Source organism: Berghia stephanieae, chromosome 6 (assembly GCF_034508935.2).
Source record: "Berghia stephanieae isolate SIO BIC M18660-M18661 chromosome 6, UCSD_Bste_1.3, whole genome shotgun sequence".
NCBI classification, from domain to species: Eukaryota; Metazoa; Mollusca; class Gastropoda; order Nudibranchia; family Aeolidiidae; genus Berghia; species Berghia stephanieae.
In genome coordinates, this window is record NC_088365.1 from 56,592,796 (window position 1) to 56,614,928 (window position 22,133).

At 34.4% G+C, this 22,133-nt stretch overlaps 1 protein-coding gene across 4 annotated transcripts in view; it reads left to right on the forward strand.

Moving 5' to 3' along the window:
* Positions 1-2,455: 2,455 nt before the first annotated feature.
* The window catches only part of LOC144975315 (synaptophysin-like), a 98,924-nt gene continuing 79,246 nt past the window's right edge, over positions 2,456-22,133 (forward strand). For 2 of the 4 annotated variants that reach the window (XM_078919276.1, XM_078919274.1), the window contains exons 1-2: positions 2,456-2,545; positions 12,484-12,549. In XM_078919276.1, the coding sequence (XP_078775402.1) occupies positions 2,528-2,545; positions 12,484-12,549 (84 nt within the window). In that variant the 5' untranslated portion in view covers positions 2,456-2,527. Of the gene's footprint in view, positions 2,546-2,707; positions 2,848-12,483; positions 12,550-22,133 lie in introns of those variants that run through there. The other 2 variants (XM_078919277.1, XM_078919275.1) reach the window with 1 other exon arrangement.

The following is a 22,133-nucleotide window of genomic DNA, read 5'->3' on the forward strand; positions in this document are numbered from 1 at the left end:
TTTTTTTTTTCATCCTTGAACTTTGACCTTTGGCAAGTTCCACCAACTTCGGGAATGGGGTGTGTTCAGTTTTCAGATTACATTTGTAACCTGACACATCGGTTGTAAACAGAGGAAAATGAAACAGGAAATGAAGTGAATAAACCACCTACCTCTTTCTTTCTTTCTGTATTTTTTTCTTTCTCACTTTAATTTGGCTCTTTTTAAATATTTTAAAGGGTCTTACGACGCTTACAATAAAAGTGAAATAAAATAGAATAATAATAAATTCAAACCAGGGAGCTTAAGTATGCGTTCAGTGCCAGTAAAAAAAATATATATTTAATTTACAACTATCTTGGGATGAGCGCCCAGGACAAAAAACAAAAAACAAAGACATCTTGACTGGGTCAAAATTTAGGGAGCAGAAAGTAGATTCCAAGATCAAACTATCAATGTAAGCAGCAACTTCTAATGGTCTCATCATATCCTACAATATTAGCAAGTTAACGACTACTAAACTCCTTGTTGTCTCTATGATTTTTTGTGGCCTTGATCATTACAATAGCTTGCTCTATGTATGTGATAATAATGTCATTAGTCGACTCCATAAGATACAGATCAAAGCGGCTCGATTGGTAACGTTATCTAAAAACCGAACGCATATTACAACCCTTTTTAGATGACCTACACTGGCTGCCTGTAAAGTATAGAAATGAATTTAAAATACTTACCCATGTTTTCAATTGCATAAAACAAATCTGCTCCTATTATCCGTCAAGAACGTATCGACTTTTATGAACCCAGTCGCGAAATTTAATATCTGCTAATTTAAATCTACCGAGGGAACCCCAAAACTCTTCAATTTTTCATGAGAAGTCCTCCGACCACAATGTCTCCAGATTGCGGAACTCCACGAGTATTGAAACAAAAAATAGTGAAAATCCTCTTACTTTTAGAAAGCGGTTCAAAACTGACCCTTTCTAAAGGTAATATAATTTAGACTCCAAGTATGTATTTTATTATAATAATATATTTTATCAACATATCAATGTAGTTATTAACTTGTAGGTTTTATCATATTTGTCCCTGATATATTATGATGTGTTGATGTAAAGCGCCAGTGAGCAAGTTTGATTTGAACTAGGCGTTATATAAATTCATTGTATATTATTATTGTCATTATATTATTACGTTCCGAACCTACAACGATCGACGAACGACGAGGATAAAACGAAGAAAGGACAGATCTTCGTTTCTTCCTCGTCGTTCGTCGATCGCAATTTGCCTACAGTCGCGAACCCGCCTTGTAGCCTCGTCACAACACAACACTCGGCCAGATGATTTGCAGTTTCGGGTTCTTTGCCATAACTCATACACGTGGAACAAGTGTAAAGTTCCCACTGATGAAGCGTCGCTACAAGCTCTCGACCTCAGTCTATTTGCAGCCACCATGTGTCTCCTATTGCTGGTACAGAAGCCTGGCAAATTCTTCCCATTTTCAAGGAGTCTACGTCCCCGCCACTAGGGATCGAATTTTTCAAGGCCGACATCCATCTCGTATGTGCAACCCCGTCCAGAGTCGGGAGTCTAAGTATAAGGGTTGCCGAGAATTGTTTCGGGTCCTACTAGGGGCACCGTCCATTATGCGTCTGGGATGGGTTTTCCCCCACTTCACCTCAATGTAAGATCCTAAAAGTAGAAACAATCCTTTTACGTCCATAGTCCAAACCAGACAAAACCATAAGATTCGAGGTACACGCAACCATATGTTCACATAATCTCAGGTCTACTGGTAACCAAAAGCAATAATCATGGTCTTGTTTTATCATTATTACAATGGACAGTTTTCCGCGTAGCTTTGAGAGTACTTCCATGACAGCATGAACCCATGAGGCCAAGGATTTGTTGGGGTTTCGGGTTCTTTGAATTGCCCGAAAAAAACCTCCCAAACCCCCCCCCCCCCAAAAAAAAACAACAAATAAAAAAAAACAAAAAAAACAAAACAAAACAAAACAAAACCAAAAAAAAAAAAAAAAAAAAAAAACCCCTAACAAAACAGATAATCTCAATCCTGGATACGAACGGAAAACAACCTGGAAAAAACTTTTGAAATATATTTTTTTAAAATATATATTAAAAAAAAACAACAACCCAGATTTGGGTCATTAGAACTGGAAATAAGTTTATTTCAACTTAGGCTAAATCTTACAAAATATTATTACATTCAAGAGAGAAAAAATGCAAACTTCTGTATAACAAGGGGGAAAATAATATTATAATCATTGTTCAAAATGAACAATACAGTGTATGGATTTGACTGTTTTCTTCTCAGCCAAGGATTCCCGACAACAATGAGCCCATAACATTTTGGGTTAGCAGACCTGCAGATAGAAGCACAAATCAACCAAAGAACATAATACAATATAATCTTTGAATAGGTCTTGTAAATTTATTTACGACATTGAGCAATTTTTGTTTGTGGAAGTACGGAATCGGAATCTAATCGGTTCGTTCAGCAACATTTATTAGGCATACATCAAACAAAATGGAGGCCGCCAGTCAGGTGAGTAACAAGGTCTATAGTTTGTTTGTAAAGTCATCATATGCAAAACATTTTGAAATTCCTTGGAATTTGTTTGTTTGCAATATCTAAATATAAATTTACAGCTATGAAGATAGCTCTGCGGATATGGGTAGTGTTATGCGATGAATATCAAGATACTAAATATAGAACCTTAGGCTTAGGCTTAGGAAGGAAAGGACATAATTTTTTAGCAGACAGCACTTGGATTTGGATGCCGCTTCTGCTGTAACTAAGTACCGGTAGTATCTCTTTCACCTGTGTTGTTTCTGTTGTAAATGGAGGTAAATAGCAGAAAGAAATTAAGATTGAAATCAATTCCCCAATGGCTTATGCTTACTAACCCTTTTTTGATTGTCAGAGTCAGAGGAGAATGAAACTGGGTGAGCAGGCAGAATATTGCAAGCGATTTCAACTTTGTCTTGTGACAATGAGTCATTTACTCATACTCAAAGTAAAAATAAAAGACATTTTTCGTTAATTTACGGTTAATTAACCAAGGAAAATTACCCCTTTTGAATTCGACGTGATCTATTTCTTAATTTTAAAAATGCAAGCATGATAGTGAATCATAGTGAGTGACAGTGATTGTCAAAGTCAAAGAGAGAGTTTAGTTTTTCCCCTTAACTTACATTATCTACATTGAGTATTGACATTGTTGGGGGCTGCCCAGTTTGTCATAGTCATAGGCCCAGTTTGTCACAGGCTCCAGATTAGCCCAAGTAGGCGATTTCTTTGCCTTCCTTTGTTAAGACTAAATCTGATGTACAAAATTATGTACAATAGTACAATTACCCAAGTTTTATGTTGTCCTATGCATAAGAAATTAAGATACCAGTTTACTTGTTTTACTCTAGAATATTTTTGTATGCCTACATGAATTTGTGCCCTTCCATTTACTTTTCTCATAACATCCAGTTGCAATGAAAATGTTTTTCACACAAGGCGGAAAACAGACCAGATCTGAAATCATCTACTTTGACAGGCCCGTTTTTGTCAATTTTCATCTTTTATCTACAAACAAGTGTCATATAATATCACTTTAAAGCTTGAAATATGAGGATTCAGAATTTGTAAAAATTATGAGCAGGAGACGATTATGTAACTTTAAAAAGTAGGTCAGTCAACGGTGACCCTGATTTACATGGAAATGCAAAATGAAAAGAAATGTTAATAATCTGAAGTGACAAATGACTCAAAATACATGTACACAGATCCACTTGTTTTAAATAAATAACAGACAGAATATTTTTTGTACTAAGTATGGAAACTAACTTTATTATACAACAAGGGGGATAATTACATGAGACAAATAACGAAAAAATATTTTTCATTTCAACTTAGAAAAAAAATGGGATCCAGGAATAGATGTCTGGAGGGTCCTCTTTTACCAATCACACACTCTGCTCTGTCCATACACATAAATAAATTGTCCCGCTATTCCTTGGGAGAACTGCACGTTGAAACTCCCTCTCCTCCAGTACCTGGTATAAAAGCAATATATAAAGACATAGTTGATGACAAGGTACTGCTTTAAGCATATTTTATTTCCATTGCTTTAAACATATTTGATTACTCTGTTGAGAAAATAGGGCTTAATTGCGCATAAGAAAGGCGTCCTTAAGAACAACTACTTAAACTTACAACTGTTGTTTGCTACATCACAGAGGCTCAAGTGTAAGGATAAGAAATATTTTAGCATATGAATCTAATAAAAAGATATATAAGTCTAAAATCTCATTACCTGCCCACGCAGGTGACACCAAACTTTATTTTGCTCAGAAAAACTTTTTCCAAAATTTCAAGTCAAAAATCAAAGTTTAAAACACAAAACCAGAGCAAGATTAATGTCTCCAATCAATTTTCAAACACTTTCTTTCATAATTAATAATAAAATAGGATATTGAAATTTGGTGCATGGGCGGAAATCGAAGACACGAAATCTTCCATACCCCATATTCACTCTAAAAACAACTAAAAATGTTAATTTTACCAGTTTCCTAATTTTAGTCACTTGAACAAATTCGTAGTTAAAAATGTCAAAGCTTGTCTGATATATAGAATTAGGTTTCCTTTGTCACATTGGAGACACGAAAATAACGCAATTACATAATATGCAGGAAATAACTATTAAACAAAGACGGAAATAATTTTTAAAATTTTTTGAATCATACAAATTGTAATTAATACATCTAACTTTTCTGAAAAACAAGACATAAGCTACATTTTAAATGGAAACTGTTGATTCACTTATCTCATTTGATCCATTCTAAAAATGAAAGTAAAACCTTTGTGTCTTCAAAACGCCACTTTCGCTGGGTAAAAAATCCGAAAAAAATATAACGGAGCAATATTTTGCCACCATTTTGCTACCACAGCTCCAGGGAGAGTTGATCTATCAAAAACAGCAACTATAATCACCAAATCTCAATTAGATTTTGATCTATTGTGTTGCCCGTGCAGAAAATGCATTTCCTGTCATTATTGTGTTTTACGCCACAAGCTGTGTTGATCTGTAAACAAACGTGAGGCCTTTCGAAAGCTCCTCAGTATAGCTTTCAATTTGTATTTTTACCGTGGATCTTTTGTCAGGCATTTATATATTCAATTTGTCTATATATAGTAGCATTTAAAAAAAACTGTAGAAAAAACCTTGATAGATAAGTGAAAGTTTAAAATTTCCTAATATGACCATTATTTTGGTTCTCTGTGCCATTTTATTTTTTTAAGTATTGAAAGGTAGTGGATAGCAGTATTAGGTTTTTTTTTTTTTTCTATTAAGGTTAGCTCGAGGTCGGAGGATTTTTTTTCTATTAGGGTTGGTTATAAGTATAAGTATTAGTAAAGGTGCTAGGGTGTTTATTTTTCCTATTAGTGTTAGTTAAAGGTACTTGGGTTTTATTTTTTCTTAGGCTTAGTTGAGGGAATATTTGGGTTGTTTCCTTTCAGAAGGCCTCCCATACAAACTGTTAAAATTAAAAGAAGCATAATTATGTCTTGAAAGAATAATCATAAAGAAGATCTGTTTGTTATTTCCTAAGTATTATAGTGTTGGTGACAGTAATAATTACAGCATTTTAACACTGCAGTTGTAACTTGTGAAGTTTTTTTTTCTCCACCTTCCAACTGGTGGTGTAGAATGTGTCCCTCTAAAATGTCAATTCACCTTGTTCAGAATGTCTTCCTTTTCTATGGAAATCAAAGCAAATTACTCTGTAAAATTTCAACAGTGAATGTTCTTTCGTTAAAAACAACTTAAAAATAGAATTCAATTCATAAAATCATTCAGTTATTCATTTACTTTTTTTGAGAGTGTGAGTGATAACTTCCATCATGCAGGGCATAGTCGAGGCGGGGTGGGTCTGTGACAAACTGGCATGCTTCCTTCCTTTTAAACTCTGACCATGGTGGGCTGGGAGATCAAGTCAACTAAGTTTTATTTTTAAAAGATATCGCAAGACTTGCCTTCGATCTTGATTTTAAACGGATTTATTTAATAATAATAATAATATATACTTTATTCATCCAAAAAAAATAAATGGAAATTCGTTTACAGACGTGGCATGCATAAAAATGTATAAACACAAATTTGAGAATCTATGGCGACAATGTATACATACATATATATATATATATATATATATATAATATATATATGCAAAAGCACAAAAATGTAAAAAATATACAACCAAGAACCAATAGCGACACATTATATATATTAATTTGATAAATTGAGGTAGACCATACCTCTGGCCTCTAGTCCGAACTTGTGTGTGTATATTTAAAAAATAGTATTTAATCTAAATCACAGTTGCGCGTTAAAAATTCGAATACCATGTGGCAAAAATGAATTAAGGTGGCTTGTTGTCTTTGTTTTTATAGATATGAGGCGATGGTTCCTCATGGAGAACTTAATATATTTGTATATAATATATTTATATATATATTTTATTGATGACAAAATGCCCACTTTAGAGCATCACAATAAAAATTATTGCAGACATGGGTTGAGAGAATTTGTTCTTTAACTAAAATCTTTTTTTTTTCAAGGGATGTCTTTTTGAGAGTGTCTTCCGTCATCATGCCACCCAATTTTCTCAGTTCACAACTACTTTAGTTTTTACTGTGACAATTTGAAAGAAAATTTAGACATATTTTTACATACACAAATCCATTCAGATGGAGGAAAAGTCTTATGATTCATCTTAAATTAAAAATTTTGTATGTATCTTCTTTATGTCTAAGGGGATTAAATTGGCTCCAATTGAAAAATCTCTATATTTCTGTGGCCTGTCTGCCTATGCATATGCGCTTAAGTGTACAAGGACAGGCACTAGAGAGATAAGCCAGTTGAATCAATGACAATGTCTTAACCAGGTCATGCCAACTAACTTTTTCCGCTCATGTCTACTTAGCTTATTTCCATTGAAAGTTTACATGCCAAAAAGTTTGTTATAATTCGTATCCTTTAAACTAAATTTTCATTTGACTTCTGTGTTAATTTGTTTTATTTGGGTCATCTGCTCCCAAACCCTTATCCAAATCCTATCATCACTTTTGGAAAAGTGTTGCAATTATAGTTTCAGGGAATATCCACATTTATTAAATGCTACTAACAAAACAGATAGAGTTGGTTATGGGAGCAATCTAACCCTAGGATGTTTTGCAGGAGATGATTACTTAATTTGTCAAGGAGAATACACGAAGACAAGTGTCAAGGTTATTGCCATAGACCATTAACTTGTCGAACACACTGAATATTCCATTCACTCCAAATAAAAATCATATATTAATGTATTCAGGATGTCCCGATAGGTCAATTAGTTGAGCACACACTTCACAAGCAAAGGGACCAAAATTGATCCCAGATTGACCTCCTTGTCCACCTAGGAGTGATTGGGTAGCAACATCTGTCATATCTGGTGGAAAGTACTTTGCGATAGACTAGCATCTTATCCAAAGGACAGCAAGCAGTTTTTATTGTCTGTTTCACGCTATAGAGGAATGAAATTGACGACACTGAGCTTTTGTTTTTGTTTTTCGACAGACATTTTAATATTGAGTAGTTCTCACTAAATTCTATCAATTCAACTCTTAACGTTTTAGGTGACACATAGATATATGTGTGTTGGTGAATGTTATGAGTATTTTAGCCAAACACATAGTATCTATAGAAATGGGAATAAATTGTGACTCCATGGTAGGGCTGTTAAGAAATTGTGAATGAATCTCCCGGGTCAACTGTGTACGAGTAGGGAATCGTTGGAGTCGGCAAATTGCATCCCTGATCAAAAGCATTCTTGAATCTTGATCTGGTCAGAATTATTTTAGTAAATCAGGGCTGAGAATCTTCCGCCTAATGTCTGCTCATCACCATCACAATTTCGCCCTTATCAAATGTTTCTATGAATAGAAAAGACTCACAACAATCACTACTTCAAAATCCCTACCACTACCACTATTACAATCAATACCACATTGAAATTCAAATTTATAGGTTATAGTCGCATGGACGGGTTATGATCAATGCACTGAAAATTTCCTCCTTTTTTGTGACCAGTCATTCTCACCCCTGTAAATGGACCAAGATCTAATATTTTTTTATATTTGAAGGGAACAATATTCCAAAAGTCTTAATATATTTGTATTATTTATTAAAAACACCATAAACGAGTCTTGACTGCAATAATCATTTCATAGAAATCAAATATCACCATTAAACAGAAAACATTATGTACAATATTTTGGTCTCCTCGATGGAATATCAAACGCCAATCTGAAATAAATCGAGGTGAAAAAGATTGACCTTTCTTATCTCTTGACCTCCCGCTTTGGTTGCCGGCAACTTGATACGATGTGTGAGCACTATCCGTGTGTTTGAATACTTTTTATCTGGTGTTGTGCTTGGATATTGCAGACCCAGTGTTTGTTGTCATTGACTGATGTCGAATTTATGGTAAAAGTTACGTTTGGTTGCAAAATTATTCCATCATTTAGTCTTGTTCAAGAAAATAAGGTGTCCGCTGATTCAATTTTCAATGCTAAGCTTGCTCATTAAAAAATCAGAGGAAAATTTTATTTTGACACTTTTTTGGCCTCATTTTCTCTTTTGTTCAGGATTATTCATGAATACGAGTAAGTGTCTGCAGCTTACTAAAGTATTCATGCCGGCAACTAAAATCTTGCTGGGAAATTGCGGTTCTACTCCATGGGTCTTACGGCTCTGAAAGACTACTTTATACAAGGGTGAATACGTTTCAACAGTCGTAACGTCACTTCCCTCGTAATGACGCATGGTAACTTAGTAACTGGTTCTAAATTATCGGAACAATGGCGGATGCCCTTATGAAATATTTCTCAGACGAGCATAAAAGCGTATCCAGAGGGGAAAAAAAAAGATAAATCTGATCATGTTTTGACTTTTACACATTTTGATCACAAGACATATGAAAAGTTCTAGCCAGCATGACGAATAAAAAGTACCGATTTTCTTTGTTTAGAACCACGATGGCCGCTGTTGCTGGGCGACGTGACATCAGGTTATTGAATCCAATTGCAAATGAGGAAAAAGCAACAGCAAAGAAATATAAGGCATTGTAATTTATCTAGATTAAAAAGTATACATTCTATCATATTATGCATGGGTATAATTTTAATTTATCAAAGCAATCATAAATGGAGATGAAAAGTTGTTTATGCAAAAACTGTTAACTGTTAATGTTAAGTACCATTTCTGAAACAAAGAAGTGCTTTTAAATGTTGTGTGAATGAAAAATACCCTGTAACTATTTACTCAGCACCTGTTACCATGTTGTTATGGTGTACAAAGGAAGTTGTATAGTCACCCCGGTATCAGGTGACACCCATGTGTTGATGCAGTAATCATATGTAATTGTACACTCGGCATGGTCATTATGCTAACAAACTAATGGCCACCCCGATATCCTTCCCGCTGTGTAATTAGGTAGCACAAGGACCTAGGGTAGTCGCAAGATGGGTCTTCTCGCCTTTTTAAAAATTTCCTTTTGATATTCCGCTGTTAGAAAATATGCATAAGTAAAGCTGAGTCCAACATTGCTGTTTTAAATTGATGTTTTATTTTATTTTTTTGGGGGTGGTGGGGGGGGGGGGGTGTTATTTTGTTTTTGTTTTTCAGAAGCGCAATTTTTTTATGCAGACATTATAAATAATATAAATTTCTGTTTAAATTTGTAATCATCTACAAAAACTGTTTTTGGTTTAAAAAAAAATAAATAAGGGGTGGGGGGGGGGTTTGATTTTTTTTTTTTTGTTTTTGTTTTTTTCATTATTCATTCATTGATAGGGAAAAAATGGGACCTTACAATTACAAGTAAAAGAAAAAGAGCATATTATACTCAATAAGATGAGTTAGGGTTAAAATAACTTTATGCACAAGATTAAATGTCCTTATAGAGATACCATTTCATTGTAATCAGCAAAAGACAAGCTAAGCAGTGGCGATATCGAATTCATAGCGTTTTGTTTTGTTTTTTGTTTTTTTTTTTTTCATTATTCATTCATTGATAGGGAAAAAAATGGGACCTTACAAGTAAAAGAAAAAGAAAAAGAGTATATTATACTCAATAAGATGAGTTAGGGTTAAAATAACTTTATGCACAAGATTAAATGTCCTTATAGAGATACCATTTCATTGTAATCAGCAAAAGACAAGCTAAGCAGTGGCGATATCGAATTCATAGCGTTTTGTTTTTGTTTTTTTGTTTTTTTTTTTCATTATTCATTCATTGATAGGGAAAAAAATGGGACCTTACAAGTAAAAGAAAAAGAAAAAGAGTATATTATACTCAATAAGATGAGTTAGGGTTAAAATAACTTTATGCACAAGATTAAATGTCCTTATAGATACCATTTCATTGTAATCAGCAAAAGACAAGCTAAGCAGTGGCGTTATCGGATTCATAGCGTTCTCCTATCAGGGTGTTTGTCATCATCACTCTTCTTTCCGCTTACTTATAGAACAACCTAATTGCTGCTGTTATCAGGTTATTAAGCAATAGTGTGACATTTAGACTGCATTAACACTAACACGCTCATTATCGGGAAAGTCCAATGCGATTTATTTATTTACAATTTATTTATTTAGAAAAGGGTAACAATACGTGTAATTGAAAGTTGTGTTCCTTATAATTTATTGATTTTTATTTTTATTGATAAATTTAAAGCAACAGGAACGACGGCGACGGCAGTGACGACAAAGAAATGAAATGGAATTAACAAAATAGAGCTAAATAAAGAAACCAACGGTCTTATCAGAGCCCCCCCCCCCCCCCAAACAAAAAAAAACAAAACAAAAAACAACAAAACAAACAAAACAGAACGAATTAAAAAACAACAGAAGCAAAATAAAATAAAAAACTTTTTAAAAAATCAAACAAACAAACAAACAAAAAACACATAAAGATGGATTTCATTGCATGTGATGTATTTTTAATTGAAAATGGTCACGGTGTTCCTTTAACAAATGGATTGGTGGTTTTAGTTTGCATCATGCATGACATATCCTCTTAATTCATTATGTTATGTTCATAGGTTTGTTTTGTTTTCGGTCCTAATTAAGTCATAACTGAGACACCGCAGTGTGCCCGACAAAATAGTATATTTTGTACACACTCTCTCTCTCTCTCTCTCTCTCTCTCTATCTCTCTCTCTCTCTCTCTCTCTCTCTCTCTCTAAAACACACACACACACACACACAGAGAGATGACAAAACTGTAAAAAATATTATTGGCCTTGTAATATATGCTCATCTGTGCCTCGTATGGCAATGATTTAGAAGGGTACAGATGCATATTATACCTCTACTTTTATTGTTGCCACCGTCATTATCATCTTCGTCGTCGTCGCCGTCATCAACATCTTTATTACAAAGTTGGATACCGGTTACGTGACATTAAGCAGTGTTCCAAGAAGGCTGACTCATCGTAATATTGATTTGGTCCCAGTTTATGTCTTTTGTCCCGGGCTCTGGAAACAGAGGATGTCTGGGTGCTGCATGCAGCCTACAAGGCTTATACTATACCATTGCGGTATCCCATAAATTAATATTTCATTTGTTGGGTGTTGTTGCTCCATTGTAGTTTATAACAAGGTCAAGGGTGAATAGGCGAGGACGAGGAGCCAATTTTAATATGCAGTTGCACAGTGATAAATTATTTGCACATCTCGTACCCCTCGCCTCATGTAGTCATACAAACAATAAAGGCAGCTTTTTGGGTGTTGTTGTTTTGTTGTTGTTGTTTGTTTTTTGTGTGTGTGTGTGCTTAGTATTAAGGTTTTACTCATGATATGAAAGTCGCCCTTTCTGCACACTTTATAAATAATGTGAGCTTATATCCACTAAATGTATTCGCAGCGCTTTTCAATGGGCCCTCAGCCAATAGCAATACTTAACACGAAAAATGATAAATGGCCATGACGCAGACCTGCCTAGCACTACGAAAATTCCGTAGAAATACGAATTTTTAGCTCCAGCTACAGAGCTGCATAGGTCTCTTTGGCTCAATAAATCATGTTGAAAAGGAAAGTCTAGCTTCTTAGAACCGATAATATTCAGGATATTGGAGCATTTTTGGCTTCTCCTTGACGGATGTGACTGTCAACGCTATAACTATTTTTTGGACATAGACAACGAGGGTTGTCGGCCAGTCAGGTACTCGTGTTTTTAAGTATGTTGAGAGACTGTGAGCAACGAGCCTTTTCCCAAGAACTCAACTTTGCGACATTGAGTGAGACATTTTTGGCAACAGTATCGTGTTTGATAAATATGATTTTGTATAATTGTTTGTCTTTGTTTAGTTTTTGTTCTTTTTTTTTTATGTTGTTTATTTTAAAGATTTCATCCTTGATTGCTCATCATTTCATTCTTTCTATTTTCTCAGATCGTGAACAACTTCAACCCCGCCGTGTTCTTGGAACCGAGAGGTTTCATCAAGGTTCTAGAATTCGTAAGTACACGTTAGAAACTGTTTATTTAATATCAACTACGAGCCGTTTTACTACACTTCCCGTTTGTTTAACTTTATATGGTCATCAACCTATCAATTCATCTCTCATGGGCAAGTTTAATAGAAATGGAAGAGAGAGATAGAGAGAGGGGGGGGGGGGAGAAAGAGAAAAAAAAAAAAAAAAAAAAGAGAGAGAGAGAGAGAGAGAGAGAGAGAGAGAGAGAGAGAGAGAGAGAGAGAGAGAGAGAGAGAGAGAGCATGGGAGGTAATGCTTTATGCTCTATATCCGATCCTTAAAATATGAGTTGTTCCTCTTCGTTCTTGACGGAAACGACGTGAATACGGGCGCAGACTCGTAAGCTCGTACAACCGTTGTTTGCCGTGTACCTCAGTCGTGTGTTGTGATTTTTTTTGTTTTGTTTTGTTTGGTATTAACGCACTGTTAGGCTTTGTCTACATTTTGATCTACTGTTAAGTTTCATGTTGAAAAATGGTTAAGATTTGTTTGCACCTAGTCTAGCCTTATATAGTTCATAATATACATATCAGAACACCTGGTACTTATCTTCTTTTTTTCTTCTTTTTTTTTTTGGAGGGGGGGGGGGGGGGGGGGGGTTAAAACCGACCTGTACTTATTTGCAGGTCCGATAATCAAAATGGTTATGGGCTCAATATTGTAATTGAAATACTTTCAAACCGAATTCATAATATTGTTCACACTATGTTAATCAATTCCATACTTGCGTTCAGCTATCGGATCCGCTTAGGCTTATATGCTGTCCAAGATCAAAACTTTAAAAATGTTGTTTTGTTAGTTTTTTTTTTATTTTATCGTTTTAAAAACATTTAAGTATATATTTGAATTTAATGTTAGGTATAGATAGAATGCGCCTGGCTAAGAAGTTCACAACATTGCCATCCGGAAGTATACCTGACCAATACACACAACTATGTGTAACCGTGAACGTTTATTGTCTGGTTAATGCAGTTTAGTGAGAATTACTCATAAATGCGGATGGCAAAAAGCAATAACATAGACCTGAGTGACGTCAATTTCATACTATCTAATCTATAGTCCTTTTGTTGACTTCATCGAACCGCCAGGCGGAAACCCGGAATTCAAAGTCACGAATTGGATAAGGGAGTTAAATCAGTAAACAGGGGAGTGAATCATGAAAATTCTATCACCGCCCGCCAACCGCGCCTATCCTCAGCCCCTATTATAGTTTATGTCTCGACGAGATCGCGTTAACGCTGGTTTCAATCAGCCTCATCTATACAAGAGAAGAAGACCATTCTTGCCTTACTCTTGACAAAACACAGTTATTTTGTTTTAGTAATTCTGGCCAGAAAACTTATTCTGTAGACATCGTTCGAATAAACTGTCCATGAACTTAGAAACTATAAACCTCAGGCCTGAACAGAAATCACAGGTTTGATTATATATATTATCCCCCCCCCCCCACCCCCCCACCCCCCATTCTTTGTTGTTTTATATTTAAAGAAGAGGGTAGGACAGGGGGTTTGGTGTGTCTGATAGTTAGTTCCCACACATCGGAATAGTTACGCTCTCTCTCTCTCTCTCTCTCTCTCTCTCTCTCTCTCTCTCTCTCTCTCTCTATATATATATATATATATATATATATATATATATATATATATATATATATATATATATATAAACAAGATGAGGGTTATTTTAATTCGTCGATTCCAAAACTTATTTTTATAAAAGTATTTTGTCAGCCTACGGCTGTTTTCCGTCGCAACGCCGAGATTAGGTCCCTTTAGTTCAAACAAATTAGTGCGTTGGACAAAGTCTCCCAGGGTTCCTGGACTGAAGCTTTTAATCAGAATCTGGATTCCATTTCGGAGAAGAATTATGCCCCTTTAGGACCCCCCCCCCCCCCTCTTTATTATTTATTTTTGTTGCTTTTTGTTTTTGTTTTTGAGACTTTATATTCGTTTAGAATTATTCCTTAATTTATTTTTTTTTAAATTGTTTTATTTTGTTAACACCAGCTTAACTGTAACTCACAGTTTTGTTAAACTCCAAGAGTAACTCTTAAGCAGATATCACCACCACACCACCACCGCCACCAACAAAAGCAACTACATCAACTACTACAACTACTACTACTACTACTACTACTACTACTACTACTACTACTACTACTACTACTACTACTACTACTACTACTACTACTACTACTACTACTGCTACTGCTGCTGCTACTACTATTACTACTACTACTAATAATAATAAAAATAATAATTTTAATAATAATAATAATAATAATAATGATAATAAATAATAATATATAATAATAATAATAATAATAATAATAATAATAATAATAATAATAATAATAATAATAATAATAATAATAATAATAATAAGTATAATAATAATAATAATAATAATAATAATAATAATAATAATAATATAATAATAATAATAATAATAATAATAATAATAATAATAATAATAATAATAATAATAATAATAATAATAATAATAATAATAATACTTTATTCACCCAAAGGAATTTTTTGTACAGACGTGTTGAACAGATATGCTTAGAAGTAAGCAGATAAGTAGATGGTATAAGTATGTATAATGTCAAAGTAATAAAATATGTAAATTGATTTATATATTGAGTATTATAAATTCGCGCAAATAAGATAAGTTATAAAAATTTGAAAATAATAATTTTAAAAAATTTAATAAATTTCGATGATATTACTGTATATTGTAAGGTCTATTCCTTAAAATTATTTCTAGACTTTAAAAAAAATGTTTTATGTTAAATTATCTTATAAATTAATTTGTAAATGTTATAAGTTAGTGTAAATAAGTCTAGTTCTGTGCTAAAAATATATAAATTGTTGAACGAAAATATGTCCATTACGTATGTTCATTATGTTTCATTTAAATGATCAATAAAGTGTATTATTTCATTAACAACTATTATTTTACATTAGATAAGAGTGTCTACCATTGCACAACAAAAGCGAGGGAGAAATATATATATATATATATATATATATATATATATATATATATATATATATATATATATATATATATATATGTGTGTGTGTGTGTGTGTGTGTGTGTGTGCTTTGCATGTCACGGTTAGAAGATTTTGTACACCACATGAGTACATTTAAGTTGAAATACTATCTTGACCACGTGTATCATTATTGTAATATTTAATCAATAGATTTATGGCATTAATTAATATTAAGGGCATTCAAGGGATCTTATCCTATTTTGCCCTATACCACATGTTATGTTATATATATATATATATTAGTAGTAACATAAAGAACCAATTCACTAGTTGGGCATCATTCAAGGGGATCAACATTCTTGCATGATGTTGTCACTTGTCTTGGTGGTACTCGGTACTCTTCTGTAGCCCGTCATGACCACATTGGTCTTATCCCAAGATGGAATCAAGTAGTATTGTTGTCGCAAAGGTTATCGGTGAAGTGGGATGTTGTGGTTGTATCAAGACATCGGTGGGCCATTGTATTGTATTGTGCCATTAGGCCATTTGGTTGTTGTTGTTGTTGTCGTTATTGATTAAGTCTTTCCTTTTCTTATCCTACGCCTCCTTCTACCGTTCCACAAAAAGCTCCTATAGCCCTCCTCCACCACCACTACCCATTCTTCTACATCTCCACCAAAAGCCCCACCAGTATCAATAGCGAGGTTGATATTGTGTAACATAGTATATTATATTCAGAAAATTACGTCTAGCCTACAGGACTTATTGGATGTACAGAGATGGTGTTCTTCATACAGATGAAATATTACGATGATGATGATGATGATGATGATGGTGATGATATGATGATGGTAACGATTTGTGATGGCTAACAAGGACAACTGTTTGCTAAAATTAACGGGAATCTTTCCGTATTCGGTGCTATCCTCAAGCCAATCAATAAACATAATATTATAATGATAACATAATGCTACTTTTATCCTTCATTATCCATAATGGTTCTCTGAACTTCTGGAGTCTTTTGAAAGCTTTCTTCAATTCTGTCTGTCACTCACCATGTGTAGAAAGAACCATAGTGACTCTCAATCCCTTTAAGCCGCAGTCGTAGTAAAAAGTAGTAACATAGATTAATTAAATTATAGTAACCTAGACTTTCCAAACCTACTACGTGGCTGGCTTGACGAGAAGAGACAAGACATTATTGATAGTAGTAGTAGTAGTTGTAGTAATAGTAGTAGTAGTAGTAGTAGTAGTAGTAGTAGTAGTAGTAGTAGTAGTAGTAGTAGTAGTAGTAGTAGTAGTAGTAGTAGTAGTAGTAGTTGTAGTAGTAGTAGTAGGAGTAGTAGTAGTAGTAGTCATAGTAGCAGCAGCAGCAGCAGCAGCAGTAGTAGTAGTAGTAGTAGTAGTAGTAGTAGTAGTAGTAGTAGTAGTAGTAGTAGTAGTAGTAGTAGTAGTAGTAGTAGTAGTAGTAGTAGTAGTAGTAGTAGTCGTAGTAGTAGTAGTAGTCGTCGTCGTTGTCGTTGTCAGTAATAGTAGTAGTAGGAGGAGGATAATAATGATGATGATGATACGTTATTTATATAGCGCCCAGTAATTCATAGACAAGTGTTCTCTAGTGTTTAACAAACACTCAAAATCTATTTTACATAAAAGCGCGGGCATACACCCACACACAGCACCAGCTAAATGATACAATTCGTTTTTAAAATAGAATAAAATGGGGGGAAATTGCATTAAAAATCATAATGTGTTCGCCCATTCAGATTTCAGGTCTCATAATCAGGGATAAATGTCGGGTATAACGAATGATTAACAATACTTTTTTAAAGATAGGAAACATAGTGCATTTTAAAAGTTCGATAATTGCAATAGAATTACGGATTTCTTTTTCTTTCTTTATAATACTTCTTTGTCAATATCTTTATTTCTTTTTTCATTCTTTCTTTCTTTATATTAATCTATCTATCTTTCTTTCTTTCGTTTTAATGACATAAAGGGCCATTTTGAAATTAACGAGGGTCCTATATTAGTGAATCTGTAACGGTTCCTATTTGATAAACATATATTGAAGAAAGAAAAAAGAAAAGAAAAGAAAAGATAAATAAAGAACTATTTGGGGGGCAAAATCAAGAGTGAAGGGAAAGTGGTCTATATCCAGATTTAGAATCCGCTGTCGGGACCCCTTAACGTCAAACGAATGGGACACAAGTATACTGAAATAGAGAGACTAAAATTGCCTCTTTCTCAAAATAACTATGGTGAGAATAGATGGCGATAGAGACAGAGAGAGAGACTGTGAGACCTACTTTGTCAAAGCACGGATGGCCTGTTTCAATAGTGGAGTGGAGTTTATTGTTGTTGTCGTCACTTTGTTGCTTCCGTGCCATTGGTTTAATGTGTCACTGTCACGATCTGAATTTAATCACTTTGGAAGGAATGTTAGTTCAGTTGATTGGTTGGGGTGCGTAATGTGTAATTGGGGCGTGATACCACGTGCAATGCATCTGGAAAATACTGAAATTAAAGTCATTGTTTGTTTGTTTTTTTTTTTTTTGGTGGTTTTTGTTGTTGTTTGTTTGGTTTTTGGTAATAAATGTGTGGATGATGATGATGTTGAAGATGATGATCATAGCGATGGTTTGATAGCAATAATAATGATAATAATAATAAATAATAATAATAATGATAATAATAATAATGATAATAATAATAATAATAATAATAATAATAATAATAATAATAATAATAATAATAATAATAATAATAATAATGATAATAATAATAATAATGATAATAAAAATGATAATAATAATAATAATAATAATAATAATAATAATAATAATAATAATAATAATAATAATAATAATAATAATAATAATAGCAACAATAGTAATAACAACAATAGTAATGATGATAATGGTGATAGATAAATAGATAAATGATGGTGGTGATGATCCATCATCATCTTCATCATCATCATCATCATCATCATCATCATCATCATTATTATCTTTACTTTTTTATTTATATAAATGGAAAAAAAAAAAACAAGTACTTGAAATAACAGTCATAGATAATTAAAATTGGATAATGAAGATGCCAGAGAAATGTATTACCATACCATTCATTATCATGGAGAAAAAAAACTTCATTCAATGTCTTAATAAACAGATAATATATTTTATTAAAAATTGCATCCATCAATGTATACGACATTTGATGTCATTGAATGGCACAAGTTATGCATTGGACAAGTCTTCAATTTTCTTGATCACAGTGAACAATTAAAACGATCGAGAGAAAAAAAATGCTTATCTCTCTAAAAAAAATTGTGTGCGAATAAAGCTCTGAATTATTCGATATTGTTTTTTCACAAGAGAACATTTCTAATGGTTTCATGAGATGTGGACTCTTGAGAATTGAAATTCATCTGAGCATTAACTCACTCAACCCTAACACCGACTATATCCGTAGTTAACCTGGGTGACTTTCACCCCCTGCCTATTCATTACATTTTTCTGAGACAAATTATAGGCGTAGTATCAAAGTTAATGTTAAATTTTTTTTACAAGTAAATGCTAGTGGAACAAAACGATCTATGTACATGCTCATTTTTAATACATTTTTTTCCCATTTTGAAAAGTAGCAAAAATCTCTAGGATTGAGTGAGTTAAGGGTCCATCTTCGTTTGGTTTTCTATCTGACTGAACAACTGTCCTTAGTGAATTTTTTTTTTCAAATCGAAAAAAACAAAAAAACAACATATATATGAATCGCTTGCTGTTTATGATGAATTCAAAGATATTGCTGGCAGCAAACGAGAAGCTCTTTTTACTAATTTTGTTTTCCGTTCTTTTCATAATACAATATTTTTCCCAATTTCTTCTCCTTTGTTCCCTACAACTATAACTTTGTTCCCTTGGTAGCTGTTTCTTTGTCGTCAAACTTGCTGAATGCTAGATTTATTTAGAATGGCTAAAAGTAACAATTGTTTGAACCATAGAACAGATAATTGTGTATCTGAGTGACTTCGTTTAATAGTTACGACCCTTCTTACCCACCCCCTGAAGATTAAAAAAAAAAACATACAAAAAAGCAAAACAAACAACAACCCACCCTCATCTCTCTCTGTCTCTCTCTCTGTCTCTCTCTCTCTCTCTCTCTCTCTGTCTCTCTCTCTCTCTCTCTCTCTCTCTCTCTCTCTCTCTCTCTCTCTCTTCAAAAAATAGGAAGCAAAAACTAAAAAAAAGAAACAAATACCGTGTTCAATTATTTCCTATTCGTGATGGTCATGTGCGGTATCTGCTATTTCCCCCCTCTCTTTTATTTTTTCAACTTTGCTTCACTCCTCTTTGAGAGAATTGAGTTGTAGACCAATGACTGAGAGATGACTCAATTCCTTGATCACGCAATATTGCACTCAAAACTTTTTTTTTTTTTCTTTCCACTTAAAATGAAATGAAAATTTAAAAGAAAGGAAGAAGGTAAAAGAAAACGAAAAAGATATAAAGAAAGAAAAGAAAAAGGGAAAAAAATAAACAAACAAAAAACGAGAGAGAGAGAGAGAGAGAGAGAGAGAGAGAGAGAGAGAGAGAGAGAGAGAGAGAGAGAGAGAGAGAGAGAGAATCTTTTTTTTAACCCAACATCGTCGATGGTACCGATTGTAAGATCCATTCAATGACTTCTTTTTTTTTTTTTTTTTTTTTTTTACTGTGGATGGTGAGTGGTAAAGGACTTGATGATGTAGCGTTTTGTTGTTGTTAATCATTGATTTTCAAACTCAATCCACAAAATAATATACAGTTCATCCGCCACTTCCGGATAAGTTTTTTTAAAATTATTTTTTAGAAAAAATACGGACACTTTTAGTACCATTGGTATTTGGGAGAAGAAAAAAGAGCTTTTATATAGAGCAATATCCACTAAACGTGCTCAAAGCGCTATGCAAGGGGTCCCTGGCCAACAGCAACATTTAACATATAGGACCGGACATGACGCCATGTTAGGCGATCTTTCACTTTTTTCGGACAGAGACAACGCCGTTACCGGCCATGTACTCATTTTACACCTGGCTACGGTGAGAGAATGTGAGTAAAGAGCCTTCTCCAAGGACTCGACTATGCGCCGTGCGAGGCTCGAACCCAGACTATGCGCCGTGCGAGGCTCGAACCCAGGAATTCCGATCCGAAAGCTAGTGTTATACCACTAGACCACATAGCCGCACAAAGCAGAGGATGGGATGAGTGTTGGTTTGGGGTGTAGGGGGATTGGCCAGGGAAATGTATAAATAAATAAAAAATAATAATAATAAAATAGAAAAAAACAACAACTAGAGAATCTGCGAAGCGTCCAACAGTGGGGACTTGTTACCTGTCCAACATGTACCCGTGTTACCTGTCCAACATGTACCCGTTGTGGTCAAGAGCCCGAAACCTCAGAGCATCTAATTGAACGGTGCGTTGTGAGTGAGGAAGCTTCCGGGCGGGTTTCCGACGGTACACGAATGCGTTATAATTCAGAAAAGCGAGTGGAGCAGGCACTTATGTTGGTAACAACAAGATATGAAGTGAATAGAAAAGTGCCAGAAGACAACAGAGAATAAAAATTTTTTTTTTTTTTTTCAAGAAGTGGGTGAGAGAGGGATCTAGTAATGACTTTGAGTTTGAAACGAATATTTTAGTGTTCGTGGATAGCTCACACGGTAGAGCCACGCTCTCACCTGCCAGGCGGAGTTGTCGTACCAATAAGGTCGCAGGTTCAAACCCCACCACCGCCGCGAAAAAATTTTTATTCTCTGTTGTCTTCTGGCACTTTTCTATTCACTTCATATCTTGTTGTTACCAACATAAGTGCCTGCTCCACTCGCTTTTCTGAATTAAAATTCACCCCATACACCGGAGCATACACAATGTCTCAATCGTTTCTATGTTATATGTTTGTGTTGAGAATATTGGCTATTAAGCTTAACTGCTGGTCAAAATTATTCGCGATGGTGGTGTACGAACGAATCGGCGATCTCAAGAAGTGGGTGAGAGAGGGATCTAGTAATGACTTTGAGTTTGAAACGAATATTTTAGTGTTCGTGGATAGCTCACACGGTAGAGCCACGCTCTCACCTGCCAGGCGGAGTTGTCGTACCAATAAGGTCGCAGGTTCAAACCCCACCACCGCCGCGAAAAAATTTTTATTCTCTGTTGTCTTCTGGCACTTTTCTATTCACTTCATATCTTGTTGTTACCAACATAAGTGCCTGCTCCACTCGCTTTTCTGAATTAAAATTCACCCCATACACCGGAGCATACACAATGTCTCAATCGTTTCTATGTTATATGTTTGTGTTGAGAATATTGGCTATTAAGCTTAACTGCTGGTCAAAATTATTCGCGATGGTGGTGTACGAACGAATCGGCGATCTCAAGAAGTGGGTGAGAGAGGGATCTAGTAATGACTTTGAGTTTGAAACGAATATTTTAGTGTTCGTGGATAGCTCACACGGTAGAGCCACGCTCTCACCTGCCAGGCGGAGTTGTCGTACCAATAAGGTCGCAGGTTCAAACCCCACCACCG